The sequence below is a fragment of the Thamnophis elegans genome, chromosome 2 (assembly GCF_009769535.1).
Source record: "Thamnophis elegans isolate rThaEle1 chromosome 2, rThaEle1.pri, whole genome shotgun sequence".
Lineage (NCBI taxonomy): Eukaryota > Metazoa > Chordata > Lepidosauria > Squamata > Colubridae > Thamnophis > Thamnophis elegans.
In genome coordinates, this window is record NC_045542.1 from 20,442,364 (window position 1) to 20,457,601 (window position 15,238).

General features: G+C 41.0%; 1 protein-coding gene across 1 annotated transcript; it reads left to right on the plus strand.

Moving 5' to 3' along the window:
- The first annotated feature begins 6,175 nt into the window (after window positions 1-6,175).
- SMAGP (small cell adhesion glycoprotein) lies at window positions 6,176-14,450 on the plus strand. The gene is made up of 3 exons (XM_032212112.1): window positions 6,176-6,257; window positions 12,262-12,339; window positions 14,246-14,450. The coding sequence occupies exons 1-3, from the start codon at window positions 6,224-6,226 to the stop codon at window positions 14,419-14,421; spliced, it is 288 nt and encodes a 95-aa protein (XP_032068003.1). The 5' UTR covers window positions 6,176-6,223; the 3' UTR covers window positions 14,422-14,450.
- Window positions 14,451-15,238: the final 788 nt, after the last annotated feature.

Below are 15,238 nucleotides of genomic sequence, written 5' to 3' on the forward strand. Positions count from 1 at the left end.
TGTGAGATGAGATCATGGTAGGAGCTATTTGTCTGGAAGGAGCTCAGAGAGAATTAAGTCCATAGACCATAATTAGTACTTTGAAACAGGCAAATCCAAATGGGTAAGCAGTACTGCGTTCTGCTATGCGTTCTTATTTTCTTTTCCTGTTGGCATTTGGGAAGCTGCTTGGTGGGTCAGTTAGAATTTCCAATTAATAGTAGACACCTCATGTTTATCTAGTGCAGTGTTTCTCAACCTTGGCAACTTGAAGATGTCCGGACTTCAACTCCCAGAATTCCCCAGCCAGCGAATGCTTCAACTCTGGGAGTTGAAGTCCGGACATCTTCAAGTTGCCAAGGTTGAGAAACACTGATCTAGTGAATAGATAACAAGTAGGGTTAACTCAAAATTTAGTGAAAGAAGAAACTGTTTCAAGAGGTAGACTGGAGAGTGGCATTAAATTGAGGCCAAATGGTATTGGACCTGGGTACTTGAGAGACCGCCTGCTGCCAATTACCTCCAATAGACCGATCAGATCCCACAGATTAGGCCTCCTCCGAATTCCATCCGCCGGCCCATGCCGACTGGCGACTACCCGGAGGAGAGCCTTCTCTGTGGCTGCTCCGACCCTCTGGAACGAACTCCCCGTGGAGATTCAAACCCTCACCACCCTCCAGGCCTTCCGCAAAGCCCTTAAAACCTGGCTATTTCAACAGGCCTGGGGCTAAAGAGCTTCTGCCCCCCTCCTCGAATGGTATGGTTGTTGTGTGTTTTTAAATTTTGTATTGTTATGTTCGTCTTTTTATCCCCTGTCTGTACCCCTTTCCCTGACTGAATTGTGAGCCGCCCTGAGTCCCCTTCGGGGAAAAGGGCGGCATATAAATGTAATAAATCCAATCCAAATCCAAATGACCATCCCTTGCATCTTAATTTACAAATGGAGCAGCATGCTTGTTGTCTCTAAGATATAAAGCTCTCCAGATTGTCTAGTTTTTTGCATATGTATGTGTGTGCGCGCCTTCCAGTCAGTGTTGACTCCTGGCAACTACCTGGATAAATCGCTGCAGTTTTCTTGGCAAGATTTCAGAAGTGACTTGCCATTGCCTCCTTCCTAAAGCTGAGAGAGACTGGTGCCTAAAGTAGGATTAGAATTCATGACTTCCTGGTTTCCAGCCTGGAGCCTTAACCATTATATCAAAATGTCTCTCTCTTGTTTTCTTACCAATTGCCTATGCAGGATATCCCAAGAATGATATTCAGAAGGTGACTAGTCCAGAAGCTTAACAGGAGGGGACCATGATAGGACTGGAAACATTTATGTGGGGTAAAGTCTCAACTAGTCTTGAGTAGCAGTTCCTCCTCCTACCACTGGGAATGGTGGATTGCTCTGCTTCTAGATGAGACTATAATTTCACAATCTCAATCAAGGATAGGGTGGGAGGATGATTGTTTCCAAACTTAATTTGTCTTCCATATTTTTCTATTCTTAATACAGAACACTAAGTGATAAGAACACTTAGTAGCACCAATCTTTGAGTAGAGGACTCTGACTCCAGATGTTTGTAATCTAGCAACCCAAACAGAATGGCAGCTGGCACATTGTTCTTCATTTATGAAATATGTGACTTATATTTTTACCAGATAATCTGAAATCCAATAGCAGAGTAAAAAGTGTATCTAATTCCTCAAAGATGTGCAACTCTACACTCTACACAATGAGAATTGTTTTGAGGAATACTAAAGGCATTATTGGTCAAATATTAGGATAAGTATAAAGGAAAATTAATATATACCGCTAATAAAAAATGAATAACCAGTTTAAATTTGCACTGTGGTTTTTCTCAGACCGGAGTGTAATTTCTTACTAGGTGGTGAGGGTTATATCGGCGATAGTATAACTTAAATAGATCATGCATCAATCATGCATGTAAAAAGCAATCAGTAATCTCCTGATTTTGGTAGGAAGGGCCTGAAGACTGAATGAGCATAATATGCATTTTTCCTGTGAACAAGATTTCTGTACCGAAGAATAAATTTTCCTTGCACAACACGAAACAACTTGATTATACGCCTTACATATAACTTGTAAAATATTATAGACCAATTTGCTTTGGTTTTCTTTTATTAATACTAATACTCCATTTTAAGATTCTTTTAGATTTAATTGTTCACTGGACTTTAATGCATTGTTTATTTCCCAAGGTTTCATGTCCACCATCTCTCTTATGTCATTCACTTCATAAGACACGATCTCAGAGGTGATGAAGAATGTCCATGTCATTTTCTAGATAAAAAGGGATGACAAATTTTACCAATCTGGAGAGTTAACGGAACAGTGGTGTTAAAAGCAAACAATAGCAGCTTTAAATCCTGATCCAAGCCACAGAACCAGTGGCTGCCTTCTTCAGGAAGATAAAAATATCATTTGTGGCTTTCTTTAGCTACAATTAGCAATGGCATAATTACCGTAAACTGGCATGCATTTTTATAGTCTATGGATATGATTTTGTCTGACGCTACAGAAATTCTTAGAATGGCTTCATGTGTTCTTTCGAACCATTCTTCTCATCAAAGTAACTTGTGAATGTTGTATTAATTTACTACCGTATTAGTATATTTAAATTATCCCTTGATCGTATTCTCATGGTGTTTCACAAAAATGAATAAAACAACTAAAATGTAAACAAAATGAAGCATTTTAAGTAATTACATTAAGTAATACTTAAATGAAGCATTAGAAGGCATATGGCTATTTATTCCTTACAGCATAGCATTGTTTAAACTGCACTTAAAATATCTCAGAAAATAAAAATGGTCTTCCATGCCAAAATGACCATTAAGTAGCATCACAAACTATTCTGGGTTCATTGTGGTTATTGGTGCTGGATAAAATGTCCAACAGAAGGGAGTATGCCTCGTGTTGCACACACTCACACTCTCTAATATATCATTTTTAAAAAGTGATGAGTTTTAAGACTCACATATGGGGATGCCTTTCAAACATGTGAAATATGGAAATAAAAATTAACATGGATAAATGATGAATGGAAGGAAGCTAATCTTGCCGTTCCAGATTCCATTTCACATACAATGTCTTTTGAAAAGACCTTTCAAGCTAGTTCCCCTTTCAAGCTGTCCTGTGATATATTACGAGATCGGTACTTCCAATGAAGCTTTGTGGTCTTGCTATTTTCATGACACACCAAGCACAGTTTGTTTCTTAAAGCTCTGCAGCAGCGGCCTGATGATCAGTTTTTCCAATCTTCCTGCTCCTAACTTCCTGCCCTCCTCTCTCCTAGGCCCGGACCAGAAGGTGTGGCTTCTGGTGTGCATTTGTCTGGCTAATCTAGGCCTTGGATGGGGCTCGACAGGATCCCTCGGCAGTTCTGAGGTTTTGGGGACAAGAGGAAACAAGACCAGGCGGTAAGTGAAGCTTCTTACTCCTATGGTCCCTCCTGCTCTTCTCTGCCTCCACTTCCTACCAAACTGGATCCAGCCACCATTGAACCAAAATAGCCCTGCAGAGGCCTACAGATAGGGCTAGTGTCTTATATGCTTCTGCCCTCCCTGAGTCATTTATTATAGGCTGGCTTCGCATAGCACGCTTAACTAGGGCAGTGGTTGCATTTGCACAACAGGCTAAGTGTGCATGGCTTAACCCGTAAAAACATTCTAGCCCCTGACGTTTATTGTATAGGTTGGGTGTGAGCTCAAACAGTGGGCTAAATGTGTGACCCAGTTAATGTCTGGGATGAACCCAGTCATAGTCAATCCACATGCTCTTAGATCGCTTTTGATAACTGTCTCCAGAACGGACGTTTCCTCACCCCCTAAATATTCAGTGAGTCCTTTTTGGGATTGGCCCTTTATTTATTTATTTTTGCAAGAAAATATGACCACTGATCAAGAGGTGGAAGTCGTGAGGCTTGTCAACCAGAAGGCTGGCAGTTTGACAGCAAGTACCGCATGATAGAGTGAGCTCCCTTTCCTGCCCCAGCTCCTGCTAACCTAGCCGTTTGAAAGCATGCAAATGCAAGTAGATAAATGGAGATCAATGGGAAGGTAACAGCATTCCCTGTACTTTCAGCGTATAGCCTTGCTGGCCACATGACCACGGAAACGTCTTCGGACAATGGTGGCTTTCTCGGCTAGGAAACAGAGATGAGCACTGCCCCCTAGAGTCGGACACGACTGGCAGGGGAAACCTTTATCTATATTACTGTACCTAAAAAAAGCACTTACCTTTGAAAGGATGACATCCTCACTTGTAGTTAATTCCCTTTTCCCTGTGGAATATATAGGTGACCTAACCCAGTGACCCACTCTGAATGTTCAGTCTGGAAATAGATCTGGCCCTTCTTTCCTCCTTTTGCAGAATTCTTGGAACAGATGTTGGGGTTTTTCCCTGCAGTCATCTTTATCATTCTATGAGTCAACTGCTTTTTGCCATCTATCCTGATCTTCATCTCTTAGCTTTCACCTTTTAGCCTTTACCTAAACTAATAACTTCTTGCTGTGGTTTTCCTTGTCTTATCTCAGAACTGCCCTGTTCTCTTAATTTTTCTACTGTGCAGTTCTCTCATTGGATCCCATTTCTATATCTTTTTATGCCACTTATTTCTCATAGAATTTTTCTTTGTGATCTGTGAGCCCGTACATGTTGATATGATGAAAGAAATGTCCTTCTGGGCTTGGCTCCAAGTGGGGAAAAAGACACTGGAGACACGGAGGCTGCTTGGAAAGATGGTTTATTGTTGGACAGGGCCGCATGGCTTGAGCCCTGAACAGAAAAGGTGATCACATGCTTCAATGTTGGTGGAGAAGAAGAGAAGGGCTGAAGGAGGGGTTTGCTAGGCTTTTTATAACCTGTTTAGTCCCACCTCTCTGTTTCCTGTTCCTGTGTAAGAAATGTATTCTGATTGGTTGTCAGACTCCCATAGGGACATGCAGGGGCAACTCTCTGGGGCCTGGGCTGTGTTTTGAATCCAGGTTTAGATGAGTTCTCAGATGCCATGTGGTCAGTTGAGTAAAGGGCCAATATTATCATGCCTTTACTCCCATCCCCCCTGGGGCTGCAGTGGAGAAGTCTTTATTATGTAAAAGGGACTAGCTTGGCCTTCTTAATGGCCCATTAACAGTGGGGATGGGCAGGAAGCTACAGGCAACTATTCTGTCTTTTAAAACATGTTTCTTTCTTTTCATATCCAGAGAAATATTCTGCCTTTTCAATATTTCCTAGGATATTTCATTTTTCTGGGAGAGGGCTGGATGATAACTTCCCACAGATACATTTGATTTTCATTTTTGTTTTAGAAATACTCCTTCTTCCATTCGTTATTAACTCTTCATGATAATCAGCCCCTTGGGTCCTTTGTTTTATTATCCCTGCTCTAAATGTATTACATGCCAGACTACTTCTGAAAATAATTTAAAAGCCTCGGTCAGAGCAAGATACAGCAGTCAGAGACGTGATTACTTCTGGTTGCTCTGATAACTTGCCAATTTTAAAAGAACTTCACAGACTGTTTATTTGCTTATAGTCCCTATTCAAAAGTGCTGGTGCATGCTTTTAACCGGTACTCTCCTTCCTCCCTTTTTTTCTGTGACCTGTCAAAGTCACAGAAAAAACTGCACGGCTAATAATTGTTTAAAATTTTAATGAGCAGTAAGCTCCTTGGGGTGTGCTCCTTGGGGCGTGCTTCTTAGTAAGCCTGTTTAGAAATTCAGTTGCTATTACTTAACAGTTCTAGTCTTGCCTCAGGCATGGAAGCCAGCTGGGTGACTTTGAGACAGTCAGCTTCTCTCCAACATAAGAAAGGAACCGGCAAGAAAAATGTTGCCAAGAAAACTGCAGGGTTGACCTGATGGAGCTAATAAAGTCCATGGGGTGTACTTTTTAGTAAGCTTGTTTAAAAATGCAAGTAGCATTACTGAAGTTACCAGTCTGTGATTGATATTTAAGAGGAGGAGAAGGAGAAGAAGGAGAAGAAGGAGAAGAAGAAAGAAAGAAAGAAAGAAAGAAAGAAAGAAAGAAAGAAAGAAAGAAAGAAAGAAAGAAGTTATTCATAATAGCATCTTGCACACTATGATCAGCAGTAATGATGAATTGATATATTTCTGTTGATAGCATTTTGTGGATAATAGCATTATCTTTTGGTTTTCTTTCTTTTAGTTTCCTCAGCTTCAATTTTTTTTTTACAATTTTAAAATTCAAAACAACTTAACAAAGAAGGGTGATGCCATGGAAGCTACTCCAACAACGTCATCAGCCACAGGTAAGTGTGCTCAGGAATAAGGAGATGATAAAATAAAAATATTCTTAGAGAAAGGAAAACTTGCTGTTTTAATCTGGTATAGGATGGAGAATAAGCTTATTCCCAAAACAACGGATGTGGAAAATTATTTTTCCCCAGGCTCTCTGATTTCAGCAACTCAGAATATTTTATTGTTGAGAACCTGTGGATAGGATTTAAAAGTATATGTACAATATCTAACATATTTAGCCGCTTTATAACAAATTATGGTAGTAGTAGGGGAGAAGATGGTTATCTTTCACTGTTAAATCAAGAGGTGGAGGTGGCTGTAGAGAAACAAAGGAGAGCATACTCAGGAAACATATTCCTTCTAATTGGGCCCACATAAACACATAGTTGAGTTTAAACATGGTTTGTTGAATATAGCATATAAACCATACTGTAATACTCAACTCTAAGCTACAAATCATTGATCCATTCCATTTGATTTTGTGTGTGATGAGAGATTATTATAAGATAAAATAATACTTGCAAATCCAAAACAGTTGACTTCACCATTTGCAACTTAAGCAAAATAGTCTTCTGATTTTTTAAAATTTGCCACTGCAAATAAAGTTATGTGATTTACTAATATCAATATTGCAGAGCGCAAGAGAACAAGATACAGATTTTCTCAGTTGGAGTCCTGACCAACATACTTCTAACCAATGGAACTAACATTTCCCTGGAGTTGGAATTCAATTCCCTAAGACTTCTGAGGATATGCAGATTAAAAAAAACCTGATTAAATATTGGAAGGTTAGCATATGTCCCATTAGGCCTTCTCCGGATCCCATCTGCCAGCCAGTGTCGGCTGGTGACTCCCCGGGGGAGAGCCTTCTCTGTTGCAGCTCCAGCCCTCTGGAACGATCTCCCCGTGGAGATCTGGACCCTCACTATCCTCCCAGCCTTCCGCAAAGCCATTAAGTCCTGGCTGCTCCAGCAGGCCGGGGGGCTTTCGAAATATCCAGCCCCTCGGAACTGGGGGGCTTTCGAAATATCCAGCCCCTCGGAAATTGTGACTGTTGTATATTTTAATATGTTGTCTTGTGTATTACCCCCCCTCCCTTGTTTTATTGTAAGCCGCCCGGAGTCCTTCGGGAGTGGGCGGCATACAAGCTCAATAAAACTAAACTAAACTAAACTAATTATGGTCAACAGAAGCCACAATCAGAAAGCGTAAGTCTGCCTGCCCATAATTAAAGAAACCCAATTCCAATGGCAAGCTTCTGAATTTGAGCCCAGTTCACCCTACTGAGCAATAAATATCAACGTTTGGAATGGAAATCCTTTTTCAGTAATGACAGCTGCTGTTGCGTAGGCAGAGAGTGCTAAGATTTATCCTATAAATATATGCTGAACTTTTTTTTCAATTCACCTAAATTTGCTTATGTCCTAAATCAGTGGTTCCCAAACTTGGCAACTTTAAGACTTGTGGACTTCAACCCTCAGAATTCAACCCCCAGCAGAGCTGGCTGGAGAATTCTGGGAGTTGAAGTCCACAAGTCTTAAAGTTGCCAAGTTTGGGAACCACTGTCCTAAATCTTTGCTCCACAAGGAAGGCATGCCACTGTTTTCTTCCCAAACATTCTCAATGCAGTCTCTAGACCAAAAGTCCCAGGTTTTGCCTGTCTGTGTGGGTGTTGCTATGTTGCTTTACCGGTTTGCTTCTGGCATTCTCAGAATTTGAATTCAGAAAAGTGAACGCTGAAGTATTTAGAGAGAATGGTCTATTCGGCTGTGCAGTATTCCTCAGGTTTATCAATTATAGATGACAAGATAATAGACCACCTATGGTGTACAAGCTGTATGGCTTTGATACATGTTTTCCTGGACATACATGCAAGGGGAAGGCAACAATAAGGATATCAGCACCTAAAGGGATGCGGTGGCTCAGTGGCTAAGATGCTGAGCTTGTTTCTCAGAAGGTCTGCAGTTTAGCGGTTCGAATCCCTAGCGCCATGTAATGGAGTGAGCTGCTGTTACTTGTTCCAGCTTCTGCCAACCTAGCAGTTCGAAAACATGTAGAAAAATAGGGACCAATTTGGTGGGAAGGTAAGAGCACTCCGTGTACCTTCAGTGTTTAGTCATGCCAGACATATGACTACAGCGACATCTTCGGACAGCGCTGGCTCTTGGCTTTGAAACGGAGATGAGCACCGCACCCTAGAGTCACAAACGACTAGAATGCATGTTTGGGGAAATCTTTACCTTTACTATCAGCACCTAAAGGTCACAAATTACATTCTGTGGACATTTTGCAGTATACCAGTATGTAATTCACAACATTTGCACAATGGCTTACTTCAGATTTTTGTTACCACCATGGCTTCTACTAGAAACCCAGATCAAGGAAGCTACATTATTGTTTAGCGTAAATTGTGAGCCTCTTCCTTGAATGATAAGAATGTAGATGTTTCCATGTGTAAAAATATTTAGAGAAATGCTTGGTTTTGGTCAATTTCCTTCCTCTTTTATCTTTGAAAACATAAGGAAGCAGTGTTTCTGTCAAGGTTCTTTGCTGCTGGGAAGGGAGGTCTCATACTTTATACTGATTGTAGCCCATTTAGTTGGTATTTCCTCTGTTCTCATTAGACTTGATTCATACATAAATTATTAGATTATCACCCCGTACTGAGCCATGATTTTTAATCATAGTTTCTTGACTGAGGCAAAACAGGCTATGTTCATAATAAGGCTGGTTTGCAAATCACTGCTGCTGTTAGGATTAGGGTTAGGGTTGCCAAAATGGAAACCAAGTAAATCAAATAATGGCTTAGTACAGGGTTTCTCAATCTGATTGATTTAAAGACGTCTGGACTTCAATTCATTCAGTTCTGGCAGTTGAAATCCATACGTGTTAAGGTTGAGAAGCATTGACTTACTGCAGTGTGCAAATCTAATAACTGATTCAGTGCTGATTTATATAAGACAATTATTCCGCTGGACGAATCTATAGCTATCCAGCACATTTCTTTGTGCATTGCAATGACGAAAATCTCAGAACTCTGTCACAGTATTCCTGAAACAATACTAGAATGTCAATCTCTATTCAGTTCTGGTATCATCCATGTTGAAAGTAGCGCATGATCTTAAGATAGTAGCCATCCCACTGTTCCTTCTTTGGCAAGTAGCTATAACAATTAGCAATAAATGTCACAGTATGCTTCAGCATCCCAAAGTTATTTGAAAGGCAGACAAATGTTATCATTTCTACTATTTCTAGTGTAATTTCTTTCTTTGCTAATAAGAAGTCCACTCTTTGAGAGAATTGAGCAGTTCAGTAATCTGATTTTTATATGTATATGTATCAGTGACGTGCGGTGAGGTTTATGGCTGGTGAGACACTGACACAAATTTTTTTAGACTTGTGGACTTCAACTCCCAGAATTCTACAGCCAGGCATGCTCAGTTACAATTTAAAGCGACAGCATTTGTTTTTCCACTTTGCAAAATAAGTTTCCTTCTTTCTTTTTCTTTTTCTTCTCCCTTCCCCTTCTTTCTCCCTTCCTCCCTCCCTCCCTCCCCCCCTCAAACACACACACACACACACACACAGTTGGATTGGAGGGAGTCAGGGAGACCACAGGAGGAGGCAGGAAGTCAGTCAAAGAGCCATACTGGAGCAAACACACTTTTCTCCAGCCCTGGGAAGGATCCAGCCCAGCTTCACTGATTACAGGTTTGAAAAGACAACGTGGCTCTGCCTGCAATCAAACTACACTTGGGGAGGGAGAGCACTTCCCTCCAGCCTTTGACCAAAGCCCCGCACCAGAAGGATGAAGTTTGAATTCTTCCCCCTCCCTCCGATCCACACGTACCTTTTCCAGCTGTTTCAGAGAGGATTTCAACCCTGCTCTTGCCTGCCATCATGAAAAGAAAAAAAAAATGTAAAAGGAAAAAGGCAAGAGCTGAGCTAGTTGCTGCCAGAGTCACCGTGGAGTACTCTGCTTAACTGTTTAAAAAAGCCTCTAAAAAAGCCCCCTCTACAGAGGGAGGCAGGAGAACGACGTGCCTCATCTACGTCAGGAATTTTTCGGCTTTTAACCCTTGCTTAACTCTGCTCGAGTGATCATAAAACGCCAGACTAGATGAGGCACGTCGTTCTCCTACCTTCTCCTGTAGAGGGTGCTTTTTTAGACGCTTTTTTAAACAGTTAAGCACTAAGCAGAGTCATCCACGGTGACTCTGGCAGCAACTAGCTCAGCCTGACCTCAGCTCTTGCCTTTTTCCTTTTGCATTTTTTTTCATGACAGTGGTGAGGCTCTGCCTCCCCTGCCTCCCCTGACTGCATGTCACTGGTATGTATACAAATACAGAGAGGGGGGGGGGAGGAGGGAGAGAGAGAGAAATGTAATAAAGATTGTGAGCTTTGCATGCATAGGAACACATCTATTCATTCTGCTTTTTTCCCCTTTTTGCTTCTTCTCTAACTCCATTTAACTTTCTCCAAACAATTACTGGCTGAACTGGCTGTAATGTTGTAGCATGTTTGCAATCATTCTAATGTCTCAGGAAAAGCTCAGAGTTCTTCAGAGCAGCCTATTTATTTGGAAATAAATGTTTCTTAAACAACCTAGGTTTTCACATCATGCTGAACCATTGTTGGCATGACTATTGTTTACTGAGTATATGAACTGAATATAAACTGATCCAATTAAACAGATTACTACATTGTTGCTTAGCATATGATGCCAAACCAAGACTGCTTCCAAGACAGATTTCAAGTCAAAATTAGGTTTGCTTATTTGTATTGTTTTAAAACTGGTCAGTGTGATTTATAAACTATGGGTTACAGCTTAAATTGGATATAAACTTCACCTAGTTAAAAAAGTAATCAAGTTAAACAAATGCTAGCTTAGCATGTTGTACATACATAGTCTAAACATTGTGTATTGTTAAACAGATGTTCATTTCTGCCCAGGTGAAAATGCTGGATAATCTAGAAAGGGACCTTTGCAAGGGACAGAATCAAAAGGCATAATTCCACACATCAATTTTAGCTAACCAGACATTAGATAGGTTGCTGTCATGCATAATGTTTTCGTTTGTGCCTACTGATGATTTTGACAGGATGGAGAGGGTATAATTTAATGCTTCACAAATATAATTCAATTTTGCAGCAGGGGAAATGGGAGGAAAGGGTGAGGTGTGTATATGGTTGGATGCCTTGGACTCGGCCACAGTTTGGAAGGAATAGGTTGTTATCTGCAGCCTGGAAAACATTGGTCTGGCTCAGAGGCCTTTATGATAAGATCCCTCGATGTCATACATTCTTGCAAAGAGTTTGGCTCCCGAATAGCTGGCAAGTCTGAGAAATCTTTAGAAATGAGCTGCTGGCAGAACATTTGTTCCTGCTGGCACTTCCACTGTTGTACATTATTAGATATTCACTGAGTAAGCCTGATTACCTAAGCCCTGAAACACTACAGAACAGACCTGTTTCTGCTTTGTAACTGGAGCCAAGGGTTGAAGGCTTTTATTGAGCAACTCTTCCAGCAGCTTCAGCGGCACTTTTCTTCCCCTTGCAGTTTGGCCAGTTATTTTTTTAAAAAGGTACTTGTCCCTAATCATTTTAAGCTCTCACCTTGCAATTGTTGCTGCATATTATGCTTCAATAATTTAGCGCACACTTTTTCCCCCTAGAAAAGAAGTCTGTGTGTGTGTGTGTGTGTGTGCACGCGCATGTGCAGGATGCATGCATGCCTACTTCTGGAAGATGTAGTATATGTGTTAGAACAGTGTATATATTCTCATTCCTTCTCCAAGGAAATCATTGCGCCTTCCTGCTGTTCTTGTCAGTATAGCTCTGGGAAGTAGGTTAACCTGAAAATTGTGGGGACAGGCAGGGGGAGCCTGTTGCAACGTCATCCTTTCCCTCTTCCATTTTCATGATAGAAAGGAATTTGAGTGTGGACTTCCTGGTTCAAATCAAGTGCACCCTCTGCTGCTATATTGATGTCTCCCTCTTTTCTCTTCCATGAAGGGATGCTGACCAGTCCGTTCATGAAGAAGATGAACACGCCTACATCCCCAGAGGATGCCAATATGGCTGTTATAGGAGGTATTATCCATGATCTGTCCAGAGTTAACTATGGGGTGCGCTCCAACGTAGCTCCAAAGCACTAATGGTAAAGCCAGCAGCATAGAATGGCAGGTGATAAAAGTGCCACTGTATCCTATGTATTAGGAGGCATTCCCAGATCAGACCTGAGTATCTTTGACACAAGAGCAGATTTTTTTTTCAGCCAGTGGCTCATTGTATATGAGTACGTGCACGGTACACATGTACATATTCATGCACAGTGTCAGTGGTGGGATTCAAATTTTTTTACTACTGGTTCTGTGGGCGTGGCTTTGTGGGCATGGCAGAGGAAGGTTACTATAAAATCCCCATTCCCCCCCAATCCCACTAACCTGCTTTCCAGCTCCGTTCTCCTGTTCAGGGCAACAAAAGAAGACCAGCTGGGAGGTAGTAGGGGCGGGGCCAGCCTATTTGCTGGTTCCCCGAAGTACTCAAAATTTCCACTACCGGTTTTCCAGAACCTGTCAGAACTGGCTGAATACCACCTATGCACAGCATGTACACTTTGGGGCATTCTAAGACAAGAGTGTGATGCTGGTCTTGTTTATCCCTTGAGGTTAGCTAAGACTACCCACTTAGCACATTTTATTTCCCGATATGCAAGGTGTCATACCATTCCTTTTTGGTAGTGTTTTTGAGGGTAATGATCCCAGGAGCAATGACCATTTCCATCCTTGCTCTATGCTTTTTTTTCCTTAAAGTCATCCAACTTCCCTCTTCAAAGGCAGGCTTCTGCCACTTGTGTATGGGTTGCCTATTTTGACTCAAAAAGAAATGGTTAGGCAGTTCTAGAGGGGAACAATATCGCCCATCTAGTACATGGAGATATTATGCAACAGCCTTCTCTTCTTTACCCAAGTGCTGAAACCTTGACTACCACTGTTTTCAAGCCATATTGTCGCATTTAATGTATCTATACTGCCTGCTTGTAGAGGATCAGGCATACAGATCTGGGCAGAGAATTCATTCAAGGGATGGTCACATTAGAAGCCTCTTCTGCTGCTCTCCATATAACCTCTGAAGGAGCCACATTATCATCCCATGAAAGGATAGGAAGTTAAGTCTCTTGTCGAATCAGGGCTGCAATTCTTAAAAGAGGGCCAGAATCCTGCAGCCTGTCAATTTCAGCATTTGTATTGTTATGGAAACTATATAACCTTTCCGTGCATAAATATGAAAAGTGAAGGCTTGCAGATTCAGGAAGAATATGACTTGGCAGGGTTTAGTAGGCAAAGGCGAGGTTGGTGCAAGAACAGAAAAACAAGCAAGACTGTTGATGAGATCCATTCGCTGTGTGTCCACTCCTTCAGTGGGAGCTCAAGGTAGATCACAAGGCATGTGCAGGATTTTGATCCGATTCCCATGTTGTCTAAAATCTTGCATACATATATTAAAGCATGGGGAATTCTGGGAGTTGAAGTTCACATAGCTTAAAGTTGCTGAGCTTGAGAAAGACGGGTCTAAGAGCATAAATTACTTTTAAATAAACTGTAAGGAATGGGTGCTAGGTTCCTCCCTTCATAAATTCTTCCATCACTCAGTGCTGTTTTGCTTCAATTCTTTTAATCTTGTTTTACCATTTAGAGTCATAGAAAGGCACTCAGCCTAAAAGGCTTTGGGGTCCCGAGATTGCTATAGTTCTAACCATTATTAACATTAGCTCCCCTAAATGAACTCTTATGTTTTTGTTTTCAACTGTTACCTTTCTGGCAACAACTATAATGGCAGATAAAATGGTAAAGGGAAAGGGTGGGGGTCTGTGCTACAGAGAAACAAGCAGGTAAGATAGAAGCTTATTCTCAGACTAACAATTGTTTGCTCTGTTAGATCTGCTCAAAAGCTCTAAACTGCTCTAAACAGTTTATTTTCTCTATTTTGTTCCAAGCTGTTATTGCCGTGGTTTTTCTCACTCTCCTTTCCGTCGTTGTGATAATCGTTATTTACCTGTACAAAAATAAGGGCAACTATCACACTTATGAACAACCTGAAGCAGATCCAGAGGGATCAGTCCAAATGGAAGACTTCCCCTATAAACGTGAAAAAGAAGAGTACTTCATATAGAAGATTCCGGACTGCTGCCATGTTTTAGACTGTCCTAACTTAAATAAACAAAGGTTTTAGGTTTGTCATTCTTTTACTCATGGAATTAAAGCGGTATTAGTAAGTTTTGTTTATATATGTGGGGAACTCTGTCGTAAAGAGAGTAGTGAATGAGGAGTTCTATACCTTGCTGGCAACAACACAAGTTATGGATTGCAGTGATGAAACCCTTACAATGAAGAGTGGTCATCATTCTGTCCAATTCTAATTATCTACAATTAGAATAGGCAGATAGGCACTTCTTAACCCCCGTTTGCTATCTGGTATAGGAAAGAAAACATCAGGGTGAGGATTGACCCAAATGACAGCTATCTATTTTCACATCTTACCATCTGTAAAGCAACAAAATAAAACCCATTTCAAACCAAAAATAACACACATAGCTGCTTTTTGGCTGTTACAACCCTCCACACATGGAAGCGAGGCATTAGAAACTTCTAATGTCACAAGAAATGGCTCTATGGGTGTTGTTTTCAGTTAAGCAAACCAACTCCAAAGCTCTGAAAAATGGGCTGCCTTGTTATTTTGCTGAAACCTCCTTAATATGAATATTTCTCACACATACCTTAATGGCTTTTTTATTTATTCTATAAATAATAGAATAATTCCGCAATGTAGAGTCTGTGCACATGAAACCTTTGGTTCTGTGAAGAAACATCCACATTCATAGTTTCAAACATGTGCTAACGGAAATACCTAAACTTCCAATGTATCAAGAGGAATAATAATGAAATAATTTGTATGGTAATGCATTGCATGAGGGCAAATATTGTCAAAG

Excerpts from the sequence above, each read along its gene's own strand:
- SMAGP (XM_032212112.1), top strand. The coding sequence starts at position 6,224 with ATGGAAGCTACTCCAACAACGTCATCAGCCACAG. Across the intron at positions 6,258-12,261 it reads AACAACGTCATCAGCCACAG|GGATGCTGACCAGTCCGTTC; the intron begins GTAAGTGTGCTC and ends TCTTCCATGAAG. Across the intron at positions 12,340-14,245 it reads CAATATGGCTGTTATAGGAG|CTGTTATTGCCGTGGTTTTT; the intron begins GTATTATCCATG and ends TTTTGTTCCAAG.